Below are 13,840 nucleotides of genomic sequence, written 5' to 3'. Positions count from 1 at the left end.
TTGTGAGCCCTTTATTAATATTTTTTTACAGTAACTATGATATGTGATACGTTGAAAGAAATATGCTCAGAACTGAACGCTCAAATTAAAATATCCTCTTTGTTTACAAATGAGACAAAAAATAAACTAGCGTCCGTTTTCAATATGTGTTTACAACTTGATGTTAAAAGTTTTAAAGAAAAAGTTACCAAAATTAGGTAGGTACCTAGGTAGGGAAATTGATTTCCTTCTTTATTTTTATGGTAGCTAAAAGTGGCAGCCACACAAGTGGAAATACTTTCAATAATACGCACACATTATCACCATTAAGTTTTCACATCTCGTGAGCTCATTGTCGATGACAAATAACAACACAATAGCGAGCCAAGTCTTTCAACTCGAATGAACCGAGTGTTTGTGTTATGTTAAGATCGTTAAAAAGGTTTTGTATCGTGGAAATTTACCCGGATTATAAAATGATGGCAGTGAAAAGCAAAATTATTAGATTTTTACTAGCCGGACTATAATTTGAGCCATGAATGAGTACACTATACAGCACACTAAAAGTATTAATGTCAGAAAAATGTGTAAAAGTTAAATAAGATCCGGGAAATAAAATGTAAAACTAGTTTCAAATAATAACAGGTGCACGTTGTCAGTTTATTAAGAAAAACTGTTGCCATGTATATTTATTAGACATTAATGTGTAATAATGTTATTTATTTTTTAAACTTTATTTAATGTTAAAACGTTAACGACGAGACAACCTTCAACCTTCATGGTATTGGTATAAAGTAGTGTAATGCTATAATTTCAATATATTTTTGTACAAATTAAATTCCCTTTAATAAGATGCCTGTTTATATTCCTAGAAAGATATATATTTTATTCATTGCTCTATCTACCGGCTCTACCGCTCTAGTTCGAGAAATCAAGATGTTACATTAAATAGTGAGCACGGCTGTCTGTCAGCTTGTCACTCTAGACGTCTCACCGTATGATGTTACTGTAATAATAAAATATTTTTATTTTTACGCAGAATCATGTGTCAGATGTTCTGTATTTTGATTACTGTACTACTAAAGTAAGTACAGTGGTAGATATGTAAGTACATACCTACTGCGCCATGTTTTCGCAATATTGTAGAACGAGCATAATGGTCGGTCACGGATAAATTACAGTTGTTACGATCCTTAACATAAATCCTTACAGAGGCAATTTCCTTTATCTACATTACCTTCTCAGGGTTAAGAATAGCGGTACAATGCACAAGTAGCTAGGGCTGTCACAGACGCACTTTACATCCTGTGTCGAGCAATCGCTTGTATAAACTGGGTATGAGACTCTACTAGAATATTTATGATCGTGACGGTCTGAGGTTGCGGTTGCCAATCCCGCTCGAAGTCAACGAATGAAACCCCACGAATATATTATAGCCGCTATTAAAAGTCTATAACAGTTTTCAATAACTTTCATTTGATTTTAATGATATCGAAAATTACTTCATTAAAATAAAAACCACGCGTTAAAATAAGTGATAAAATATAAATAATATGTGTTAAAATTGTTTTTACTGTAAGAGACGACACGATCTGTTGGTGAAGTCAAAATTAATTTGTGAATAAGAAATTTTATGACCCTTTGAATTTAAGCTCACATGAGACAAAATTATTACATGGGTCATTGAACCACTATGAAACATTTCAGTGGCTTGCTTTCGTTCAGATTAACGAAATTAGAAATCAAATCGGAAAATAGCGAAAAATATGATTGTACCTATTTTATATTCACGGCATTCTTATTTGTTTAGAGGATTTTTAATCGCTCGCTCTTAAAAGAAATAGATACGTGTTTTGGATTTTTTTTGTCCACAGTTTACATGAATAGTTAGCATCGATAGAGATTAATACACTCTACTACAAGGGTGCCAAGATTGCTAAGACATTTAGTGCGACATCCTTATAATTTATACTTTATATGAACCGTATTTATTTAACGATACTTGCGAAGACCTACCAAGTATCGTCAATTCCACAATTTGTTCCCTTTACAGAGACAGGGAGCCGACAGTAAACATATTATCCATAAACTCGCCAAATTATTTCCACATGCGTATAATTCTTCCATTGAACACGTAGTTACGATCGTCCTGAATTCAAATTGTTTTACGAACTGCGGACTTCATAACTGTTGCTCAAAATAACCTGTCTCGAGTTTTCCAGTACTCATAAAAATGGGATTGATTTATGGTCAGTACATTTGTATTGGCACCCGCCCATTACATTACACCACTGAATAACGTTACTCTCTTGCACACACAAGCTATAAATTTATATAACATTATTTAATTTCTACACTATTACGAATAAATTATGTTATCTGGATTTGAACCTGTTGAAATATCACAGAGTTATTAATACATAGAAGAATAAGAGGCACTGTCACAGTTGTATTAATATTATTATTATATTTTACGGTGTATACTGGTCTCGTCTCTGCATTGACCAGATAAAATGTAAATTATATGTCCGTCTCCATCCACGATGACATTGTAAATTCGAGTTTAGGAATCCAAAATAAATATAGTGTATATTTGCGCAAACGTTTAGTTAAACAATCAACTGATGACGGATAGGCAGACTAATGTTTGGCAACATTCTCCTTAATGTTACATAGCCCACATGTTGTGTATAAAAACACTTCTTCGAATCACATTTTTTATCGCGGACATGTTAGTAAGATAATATTGACTTAAGAATTTCAGAATCATTTTGATAATTTTCTAATCATACATCATAAGTAATTAATTTGGAAAATATATCATTGCTGAGTATTTCCCTACTTTTAGACTCATCATAAATCAATCACTGTGGACTGAAACGCACTTCTTATACAAACTTTTCCTCCGCAGAAATGAGACTTTGAAAAATTTATGGAGTAAGAAAATACAAACGAAATGAATCAGAGTGAAATCGTACCAAAATACACGGAAAAATATAAATAGCTGTGCATTACGCGGGACAAGGATTTATTAACAAAAAAATAAGTAAATACAAGAAATACGTCATTGTTCCAAATACTTTTTCTGGTGCGCTCCAGGTGAACGCTCGAGGGTCGAAAGGACGTTATTGCCACCAACTAATTTTGTGCCAATTCTCCATTCACTTTAACATATATGCATCATCTGCGTGATGATGGATTGTCACTTTTCAAATGTGTTTTCGTGTCACATTTATTATTTTTTATTGATAAACTACCTAAAACGAAGTTCAACCAAAATACCTTGTCATTGAAGTGTTAACTTCTCTTCTCAATGTTTTGGCTTCTACGAACAGAATATAATATATTAGTATTTAAAGTAATTCTCAAGATCACAAGTTTATCAATGGCCCTTTCAAACTATCATAGAAACTCAAAAATGTTCATATTTTCCCGAAGATAGTAAAGCAATACTTGTGTTTCCTACATAAATGTATTTATACCTACATCGTAATATCTCTATATCAAAAAAAATCTTTCCAATAAAATACTGAGGATTTTTCATACATTTCCGAGACAAATTGGAGCCGACAGATTTACATTTGTCACACACGATTATAATCTATAGATCTAGTTTTCGCTGTGTATCTAATGCGACGGACAAAGTATTGGTTATCAACCATGATTTGACTGTTAATCTTATAGAGAAATAGCAAGGTGATCATGAATTTATGCAGTAAAATCATGAGGCTTTGTTATTTACTTACAGAAGACACTACAGCGTTACCTATTTACCGAAACTATTACTTTAGTAGAATGTTTAGCATTACCTAGGTAGAGTCCGTTTTCTTTTAAACTGCAAACACTGGTTTTCTGTTTGCAGTTATAAAGACTTCTAGTTTTTTAATCTCAGACATTTACTGATGGATTTTCATTTTATTATTTCATAAGATCTGCATGAACTACATTCGAATAACAGTGCATAGATAAGTATTTGAATTTCTAAAAATATGTACAAATATGTATATATATATATTATGTATATATATGTATATATATATATATATATATATATGTATTTTTGGTGTGTTGTCCAGTGCTTATTTTATCAGCATGAAACTATCCTTAAATACTAATCTTAAAACTTTTTAATTTGTCTTAATCATAGACTTGACGTTCGTTTATCTCATGATCCATGATTGTTTGTTTGTCCTTCGTTCCAAATCATCCCGGATTGTTTAACTTAAAAACATACACGTACAGAAATTCTGGTAAACTCCGTAAATAACTTGTTTCTTTGCGGCACATGAAAACAAACTAGGTACCATGAGCAGGTGTACGTTGTGTGTAAAGATTTTCAACAGCCAGTAGCTAGTAGTAGCCATCGATATCTTCATACAATGTCCCGTCTACTCTCGAACCGGGATAGTGATGTAATTTTTTACTCTAGTCTCAATTTTTATAGCGCAGAAATGATATCCCGTAACAATTGACGCCACTAAATAAAATAGACCACTCATTGCGTGGGCTCGAATTAATTCACGTACCTACATTATAATTACTCACTTGTCCAATTAACACGTACAGCCGTGGTGACTAATTCCTACTGATAGAATGATTTATATACTCTCTCCTAAGGTAGTAACGACTGCAAAAACACATTGTTTCTTGCAAATTTCGCAGAAAAGTAAAATAACTGCACTAACAAAACTCAGAAAATATTTCTCGGTTCTCAGAAATACGTAGGTAGAGGTAGTAACAAAGTGAGCCGGTACTAATAGAATTTATTTCTATAATAATTAATAACAGCGCAGTCGATAAAAGAAATACTGCAATTTCCTTTACATCATAATAACACACGTCCTACACATGAAAAACGGCTTTAAAATTATACCTAATTATTCTCATTTATGACAGAACTGTAGCGGGCTCATTTAGGCGGGCGGCGAGGTTATGGGGGGCGGGCGGTACATTACACGCTCCGGCATCGCACGCACCGCTTGTTTACGTTTTTCATAACCACGTTTCTACTAAAAATACTTTAGCATCCTGCCGTTTGAGGCTCACGCGATTGGTCGGCGTCGGCGCAGGAAACCGGGGAGGACTCGGGGGCCAAAGGGGCCGCCGGCGCCCCCCGCCCGCCGCTCTCCCGCCCGTATATATGAAAGTATCAGAAAGGCCAGCCTAACCCGTGAGGCAGCAGAAATAACCCTGAACGCTGGAAACTTCAGACTAGCGGGCAGTCGTGTTGTGCGTCTCATAGTGTTAACTAGTGACATCAAACATGGTTCTGGATACTGAAGACTGGGTAGGTGTCTCCAAAGAATGAAATAAAATCAGTTTAACATTATTTAAATAATAAACAAAAAATGCGTGCGTTTGAATACGTTACTAATTTTCGGAAATGAAATATGAATGGATATTTGAGAAGAAAACAAATAGTGAAAGCTGATGAGTGGACGCTAACAGGTGCTGTCACTGCGGGCGTGTGTTCGTAGTAAATACCCGAACAATATCGCGGTTGATTGACACCAGTCGCGGGACTGACAACTAACTTAGCGTTATTATTTTTTTATTTTTCTAACATTTTAATGGACGTATTGTCGTATTCAAGACAAGTAACATTGTCCATATGTCTAAGTATGTCTTTCAAACATTTTTTTTTGGTACATTGAAAGTTGTTTGATAGAGCTGAACATTTCTGGATTGATAACTATTTAGGAATTAAAATAGAGTTTCAAATTGTTATTGCATCTGTACACAATAAGTAAACAGATAGAATGTGAATAAAAAAAGAAAATAAGTATATATAACCCAAGTCCATGCTTATTTAACAAAATTATAGAGCATTCCGAACGACATGCTTTTTGCTTCAGTGTTTTTTCTTATTAATTACAAGTTCAAATTGAATCTCTATATTACAGTTCTATTACTTATTTAATTTTTAACATCAATATTTTATTGTTACCATAATTTTAAATATTTACATTTATTGCATTTTTCAAAATTTAAATTTTTAATCAAACTATACAATATACAAAGAAAAAATATTAAAGCATCGCCGTCCTCGGGTAATGTGCACAGAAAATTGGCAATTAATAATTTAATGGATTTATTTATTTATTTTCTTGAACCATACTCACCAATTGAATGCAATCAGGTTTTCACAGTACGGGAAAAGACTCTCCTGCTTTTATAATAATCTTTTTACTAAATAAATCTTTAACACATATAATTATAAGTTACCTGTTGGTTAATTAATGTTTTTATAATATTTGATGAAGCTAACATAAAAGTAGCGTATGACTTATACTTACAATTCTTTAGTAATTCACCAACAGTATTAACGATAAAACATTGAGTTATTGCGTTAGTTCGTGTAAATACCTACAAGTTAATTCAGAATATGTTAATAAACATCATGTTGGAATGACATTAACGTGGCGCACATCACATATTTTAAAGATGTTGGTATGCAACAAACTAGAACAACATCACAATTTGATATGCAAATGTTTAAAAAATTCCGCGTCGCTCAGATTCAACTGAGTATCAAGTACGCAAGAGCAACGCATCTATTTTGGTTTCAATTGCACATAAAATAAATTTATTATGCTTTAGTAACGCAATCCCACGGACAAACTTGCGACTATCACCTCTATTTATTAGCATAGATACTTGACATCTCGATAATTTTCCACCGCGTAGGTAATCTAGAAAAGATTTTCTATTTACATTATGTTCAGCGGGCGTATAGTTAATGAAACATTACTGAATGAAAGAATGCAGACAGACATTGAGATGCGCGTAACTTTATAGCGGCTATTATTTGTCTACAATTTTATTACGATGAATTAAACACTTGGTCATGTTTTATATTTATGTTTTTATTTTCAGGCTGATGAGCTCCCCGCAGAACAAATTGCCGGTAAGTTCACTAACCTTATACCGGAGATATTTTTAATCCGAACCATCTAATAAATAAAGATTTTTTAAAATAAAACATGAAAATGTGAATGCTATAATGTTTACATAGATGATGAAAAAACGCAAGCTCAGTTTTGGCGTAGAGCCAGCGCTACAATAGAGGATAAAGTTTATAAAAGTGAACGCTTGCGCCGAAAGAAATTAATTATTCAAAATTTGCATGTGTTTTTAATTAACAAGATATAAATAGAGGAAGGAAAATTACTACAATGTAGACTCCAAAATATCCAGGCTTTAACCTAAAACATTTGTAAAGTTTCATAAATACCTATATAAAATTACTCTATCTTGTAAACTGTCTTGTGTCGTTCTGGATTGTTAGACATCGAATTTCGACTCGAAAATTCATTAGCGATAAATCATTTCGGAATTGTTCTTACATATAATAGTTAAATACGCTTTTCTTTTTACACATGAATAAAATAATCTCACGAACCCGTGTTAAAATGGTTACAATTGAGTACAGAATGTTTCTTGCTTTATTTTCACTAGTGCAAAATGAATACTGTTATTTTCCAATCATTAACGAACAATATCTGCATAAAATCTTTATCATAAAAATACACCATGCGTGACTCTCATTCATACATTTTCATTATTTTCAATTATCAACAAATAAATTCAACATTATACTACAAAATACATATTGATTAAGGGCATACTTTGTTCTAAGCAGCCTATTGATGTTTAACAAGGGCTATTAAGATCCATACTCGATATCAATTATATGACGACAAAGCAATTCATTATTCATAATTACAGTGACGCCGACGAACAGTGAACAGCTTGATCTACGAGTTTCATTTTATAGTAATAAATTAATTATAACACGTCCACTTTCGCAGCCAGCCAACTGAGATTTAATAAGAAATTATACCTATTAATTAATTTAATGTTAAAAACAATTTCAGTACTAGTGTGAATGTGTTTCGCTACATGTTACATACACAGAATAATTATTTAATGTAGTATCATTGCCAACTAGTAAATGTCGTAAATAAAATAAAGTTAAATTGCGGTTGGAAATTCACAAGCATTGATAATAACTTGTCTGAGAGAAATGAAACCGTTTTCTTATGTAAACATAGACAGACGGATGCTCTCTCTGTTTGTGTTATTATAAGAAAATAGATTTTTTTCTCTGAGCAAACGTCTGAAAAAATAAAGATTCTCTAACAGTGTTTGTTTCGCAAACGCTAAGAATGTTTTAAATCGTTTTAATGTTCTTTGAGATTATAAAAGATTATCCACAACTTCTATCGGGGGTCATACTTCTTCTTTAAATAAACTAATCTTTTTGTTTGTCTCCCGAAATTAGATTTTACATTTTATTTGATACTACTTAACGCATTAGTTATAGAGTTATTTCAACTGAAGTCACGTATACAAAACATAAGCAAATCAAAGCTTTCGAAAATAAAATAAAATCAACCTTAACCCAACTAAATATGATAGAATTCATATTTAGACGATGTAATTAATTGGTTTCGCTCTGTTCGTAAGTTATCGAAACTTGCTTGACACATCAGAGAGTGCAACATAATGCTGTTTATTGAGCGTATCATAAAATCGGCTGGGTGTTTGGTCGGGCGGGCGGGCGCGGCAGCGTGGCAACACGCTTGGAAGCCGGCCAATGTACCGTGGAAATCAGATAGAACGTGCTATCGTCATTGTTTAACCAATAACGTGGAACCAATATCCAACGAACTCCGAAATATCTAGTTTGTACCCAAGTTATTATCGATATTTCCAACGATGACTAATTGAATGCTAACGCTGTGCCGCCGCTTTAATGTTTATTACGAATAAAATTATTTCAGTGTTCTTGAGCAGTTGCTGCTATTTGTAATGTTTACAACCGCTTGCACACACAACACACATTGTTTACATCCACTGTAACATAAACAATATGACATTGCGATACACAAACTGAAAACTGTTGGCGTTCGGGGAAAATGTCTTAGATGAGTAGGTACTAAATGGAATAATAAATAATACTATAATAAAATGTCATTCTGCGCTCCAAAATATGAAATGCTGAAAACAAATCATATACTACATTAATTTGAAGCGTAAATTCTGACTGGGTTAGCGTCATTTGGGTTAATATCAATGCCCTTATTTTCGAGTTGCTGGAAAATCTTGTATAAAATATAATTATAACTTTTTCCTGTTACGAATTTCCACAGTTATAAATAGTTCTTTCAGAAGTGAAATTAAGTAAGTTAATATTTTAAATATTTCGGTCTTCTATGAGTACCGCCTACTCGGTTACGTCTGTTATACTCGTATTAAAGTTTAAATGGGTGGAATTAACAGTACACAAACGTTATTTTAAACGTATCTGCCAACGAAGCTAAATCATGCGAGTCCAGCGGTGGACGTGAACATTACTAGCCAAGAGCACGAAATATTGTTAAATGCAATTTGTTACTGTGATTTATAGCTGTCCCATGTAACTCCCAATTTAGTAAATAGGCACATCGTTTTAAGAACACGCTCCTGTTGTTTATCATTGTAATGTATTACATTTGTTGCTTCTAATAATATAACTTTTCTAATTGAATATCATTACGATATTAGATCTTTACCTTTTCGTGGAAGCTGCACAAGGTCTCATTCATTATCTTCAACAGTATTTATTTAAAACAAACTAGAACCATAATAATACCATTAATAAAAAGTTAAATCACAAATGACTATGCAGTAGATTGCAATATACCAGTAGCGAGTTCGTAGCACTTTGTAGCGATTTCGCAAGCAACGGTCGTGGGTGGGTAATTAATAAACAGCTAAAATCTAGAAAAAATGTAATAAAACTCATGGGACTTTGAGACAACTGCCAAGAACTCTTGACTATTAAAATTAACACTGGCAAAAATAAAAATCATGTTTTTAAAACTATTTTGTTGCCAAAATATCATGGAACAGCTGCACAATGTTGTCGAAACTGCGCTATCGCGGTCTACTGATAATAAAAAACAGTTATAAAGAACTATTTAAGATGCAACGGTAATTAGAAGATTATAAAATGTTTTACTGTCGCTTCTGCCCTTGATTCTAATTGCGCCTGTCACAAAACAACTCGCGTCATTCAGAATAATTGAGGAAACTTATTCCGGTGAGATGTGCTTCGTCCACGGATTTAGATTTATTAGCCCGTCGCAACGGATGTTACGTCTTGTAACAAGTTGAAAGGAGTGTTATGATTCATGCACTTGGCGTTTTTATACTAATTTGATAATTGAAAGCGACGCATAAATACTTTGCAAAGTTTAGGTAATTCTCAATACAAATAAGATTAACGATTTCGTAGTTGCGTGTTTGCGTAATTATATGGAGTGTTGCTTCGTTTCACTCAAGCGAGTTTTATCATTAAGACGAGTACAGAACCCAGTGCAGATACGAAGCAGTTATATGGGCAACAGAGTAGCCGTGCGCTGCGTTCAGTATGTCATGTCTAAAACGGTTGCGCATAAAATTCAACCACGCACGGCAGGCGCGCTGCCGCATCGCACCGCAACGTTCTATGAGAGCTTGCGCAGCTCCGACGCACCTTACATCAAAAGTCAACATATCAATATCAATCGTAAAAATGGAAGTATAGTGTTTTATAAGACAATGAACATACTTCAATCCCATTGTATACTTTGAAGTGACAGATATAGCCTTTGGTATCATCTCGTAAAGCAAGAGCAAAAAATTACCTCCTCTATTTATCACTCAAGCGAGTCATTAAAACACTGAAAGAATTTATTTCTGTGAACCACCTAACATTTGATATATTTATATGAAATTTGATGACGCAAGTGCGTTATTACGGCTATCAAACTAAAAGTCAAGAAAATTATGATGAAAAATTTATTACAGTCGTTTAGTCATAGGAAATGATTATTACTTATATCACGAGGTAGGTACATATTATCAGTTTGAAGAGTATCGACGTCAGAAATATATATAGTTTAGGGTCATACTCGTAAACCTTGTGCCGAAATATGTAAGTGTAAAGAACGGTAAGTAGTTTGTGCAAGCGGCGCTAATGTAAACATGAATGGATGAAAGATTAATTGCGATGTGACTGCTCGGTGATTACGCACCTCGACATTACACGCATACTTCTATCAGTCTCTACATTCTGAATCTGAAACGAACTGAGTTTACGTTTACTTTCAATATGCATAAGTTCCATTTAACATCACTAAAGGAACTTTCTCAAGCTATCTTTTAATTAGAAATAGAAAAACTTTTTTTCTTTGTTAGTATAGGCAAAACTCAAGCAAATCAATTTACTGAAATGGAAACTCTATGTGAATATTTACTAATTATTTGAAAAATCTCAGAATAGTTACATAATATATTCTATTTTCCTGAAGATTATTTTTGAACTGGAAAGTTTTGTTCAACCAAATGTATCGCGTATTAATAATAATGAATATTTTGATGATAGTTTATTTTAATCGTTTCGAGCATCACGTTTGATACGATGGCATGCTGCAGCCGTATCTTGCTGTTGTTTTTGTTATTTATTGTCGTCCTACATACTAGCCATGCGCCACGCGGCGGCCGGCGGCGGCGGCGGCTCGATGCACCATGCTCCTGCACCGAAATAGCTGCATTGCACAACTTATTCGCACCACATCTCAGTGCATTGAACCGATGTCCTAATCTCATCGCTAACCGCCCAGTCGAACGATCAGTTTAACTAGTTTTATTGCCAGTGCAACACTGCATTTCTAGTCTCCACCTGCATTTTGTACCAAAAAGTTACCTCAAACCTTCCAAATCTAGTGTATCAAGCGACAGCATGGCACATCATATGCTCAATATCGAAGGTGCTGATAGCCAGCCGTTTAATCTAAACATCGGTTACGTAATGTTCCAGTGGATTGGTTATAGCAAGATTCGTTTGTTCCAGTCCTTCGCAAGGCGTTCGATGGCTTCGACCACAACCGCTCTGGCAGCATCCCATGCGACTTTGTCGCGGATATCCTTCGGATGATGGGGCAGCCATTCAACAAGAAAATCCTTGAAGAACTCATCGAAGAGGTCGATGCTGACAGTGAGTTTTATATCTTGTATAATATTTATTTCATGTTAGTTAATTCAATTAGTTTTTGTAATTGAATCAGAAACTACATCCCGTGTTTTTGCCCCCGCGCTATAAGATATAATAAAATCAATAAAATATCTAAATATGTAATACTCATGATATCTACATTTCGTGCACGTTAAAAAAATTTGGCTAATAATAAATTGCGTACCACGAATTGCAGTTATAAACAAAACGAAATGTGAACAAAAATCGAATAAGAACAAAATGTCGACGATTCTAGGTCAGTAAAGTCCAATTTTAGGTTCCAAACCTACGCAGTCTAGCGAATGACGTCGTAGCAAAAATTACTTTACGCAGTGCAGGCAGTTTTTACTACTGTTATTAATGAGATTCGTAAAATAAGTATTTTTGCAACTGTACTTGAGAATATAAATAATATTTGTTGTGATATTTCCAGAGTCTGGCCGTCTTGAGTTTGGCGAGTTCGTGACGCTGGCCGCTAAGTTCATCGTTGAAGAGGACGCGGAAGCCATGCAGAAGGAGCTTAGGGAAGCTTTCAGATTATACGACAAGGAAGGTGAGACTAACTAACACAGATCATCATTACTCTAACAACTGGATTGAATATTTTCCACTTAGGTATATGTTACATACAGTTACTGCGCGAAGATGCCAGATGCTCAATAAAAGTCGTGATTGTTTAAAGTAGTCTCAATTAATTTCAAAACGGTAGGCCAATGTCAATCGAATCATCAATTTATTTTTACTGTAACATGATCTCAAAAACATTCAATGTCATTCTACTCCAGACATTTTACTTGCAAAATCAATATTCACAGCTTATAAAAAAAATCTTCTTTATACAACCGATGATCTTTCATTGATCCTAAGACTCATTCCACGGGAAACTGAATAAACTCATAGTTGGACGTATGAAAACTATCATTAAGGCCTACAGCTACGTACAGTTTTTACGAAAATTGATTATTAACATAAGGAATTATTTTCAGGCAACGGTTACATTCCCACATCAAGCTTACGCGAGATCCTCCGCGAGTTGGACGAGCAGCTGACCGAGGACGAGCTCGACGGACTCATCCAGGAGATCGATACTGACGGCAGCGGAACTGTGGACTTCGATGGTATTACCTAATTTATGCACAATTTCTACAACAACAAAAAATCGTTTCCTTCTCGATCTAGATAGATCTAAAAAATCGTTTACAGCTGTGTTATCAAACACTATAGTAGTTCTTCATTTAGATTCTTCTTTACACGTTTGCAGTAGATTTGTCCTATAATCCTTTTCTCTTTCTAGATCAGTGTAGTATATTCCATACATGATAAATATTATCTGTGACTCACCCGCGGGTGGATATCAGCCAATTCTATGTAGAGCTGAACATTAGCGCATATTAATCGACATTCAACCAATAGTAATAATTTGTATATGCTTATAATGTTTGACCGATCTTCTGTGCTTGTTTCAGAGTTCATGGAGATGATGACAGGAGAATAAATATCTATATGTATTCATTTTTATATATTTATATGATCTAATAATAAGGCATCTACGTTTCGGTACTTCAACTTTCGAGTCTTGGGAACATTGGACGAGATCACTTCATTATGATGGAATGAAAACATCACACCTATTTCATTGATCAATCATTAAAGTATTATGTATGTATTGTACAAAATAATATTTTGTTCTTGTTTAATTGATGTGTGTGATTGCGTATAATGTTTATATTTACTTTATATTAATAAATCTTTTATTCTATTACCTATGTTTGAATGAGGTGCACAAACCACTACACTCGACCGATATAGAACGCAACG

At 34.0% G+C, this 13,840-nt stretch overlaps 1 protein-coding gene across 1 annotated transcript; it reads left to right on the top strand.

The window, feature by feature from the left end:
• Nucleotides 1-5,116: 5,116 nt before the first annotated feature.
• Nucleotides 5,117-13,784, top strand: LOC142972296 (troponin C-like). Its single transcript, XM_076113284.1, has 6 exons — nucleotides 5,117-5,266; nucleotides 6,856-6,886; nucleotides 11,861-12,004; nucleotides 12,456-12,575; nucleotides 13,009-13,140; nucleotides 13,489-13,784. The coding sequence occupies exons 1-6, from the start codon at nucleotides 5,243-5,245 to the stop codon at nucleotides 13,515-13,517; spliced, it is 480 nt and encodes a 159-aa protein (XP_075969399.1). The 5' UTR covers nucleotides 5,117-5,242; the 3' UTR covers nucleotides 13,518-13,784.
• The last annotated feature ends 56 nt before the right edge of the window (nucleotides 13,785-13,840 follow it).

This window comes from Anticarsia gemmatalis, chromosome 4 (assembly GCF_050436995.1).
Source record: "Anticarsia gemmatalis isolate Benzon Research Colony breed Stoneville strain chromosome 4, ilAntGemm2 primary, whole genome shotgun sequence".
Classification (NCBI taxonomy): Eukaryota; Metazoa; Arthropoda; class Insecta; order Lepidoptera; family Erebidae; genus Anticarsia; species Anticarsia gemmatalis.
The sequence above is the reverse complement of the archived record's forward strand: the minus strand, read 5'-3'. Positions and strand labels throughout refer to the sequence as shown.

Bases quoted from the DNA above. Each gene is read 5' to 3' on its own strand.
- LOC142972296 (XM_076113284.1), top strand. From the start codon at position 5,243: ATGGTTCTGGATACTGAAGACTGG. The intron at 6,887-11,860 runs GTAAGTTCACTA...CGTTTGTTCCAG, and splicing joins CCCCGCAGAACAAATTGCCG to TCCTTCGCAAGGCGTTCGAT. The intron at 12,005-12,455 runs GTGAGTTTTATA...TGATATTTCCAG, and splicing joins CGAAGAGGTCGATGCTGACA to AGTCTGGCCGTCTTGAGTTT.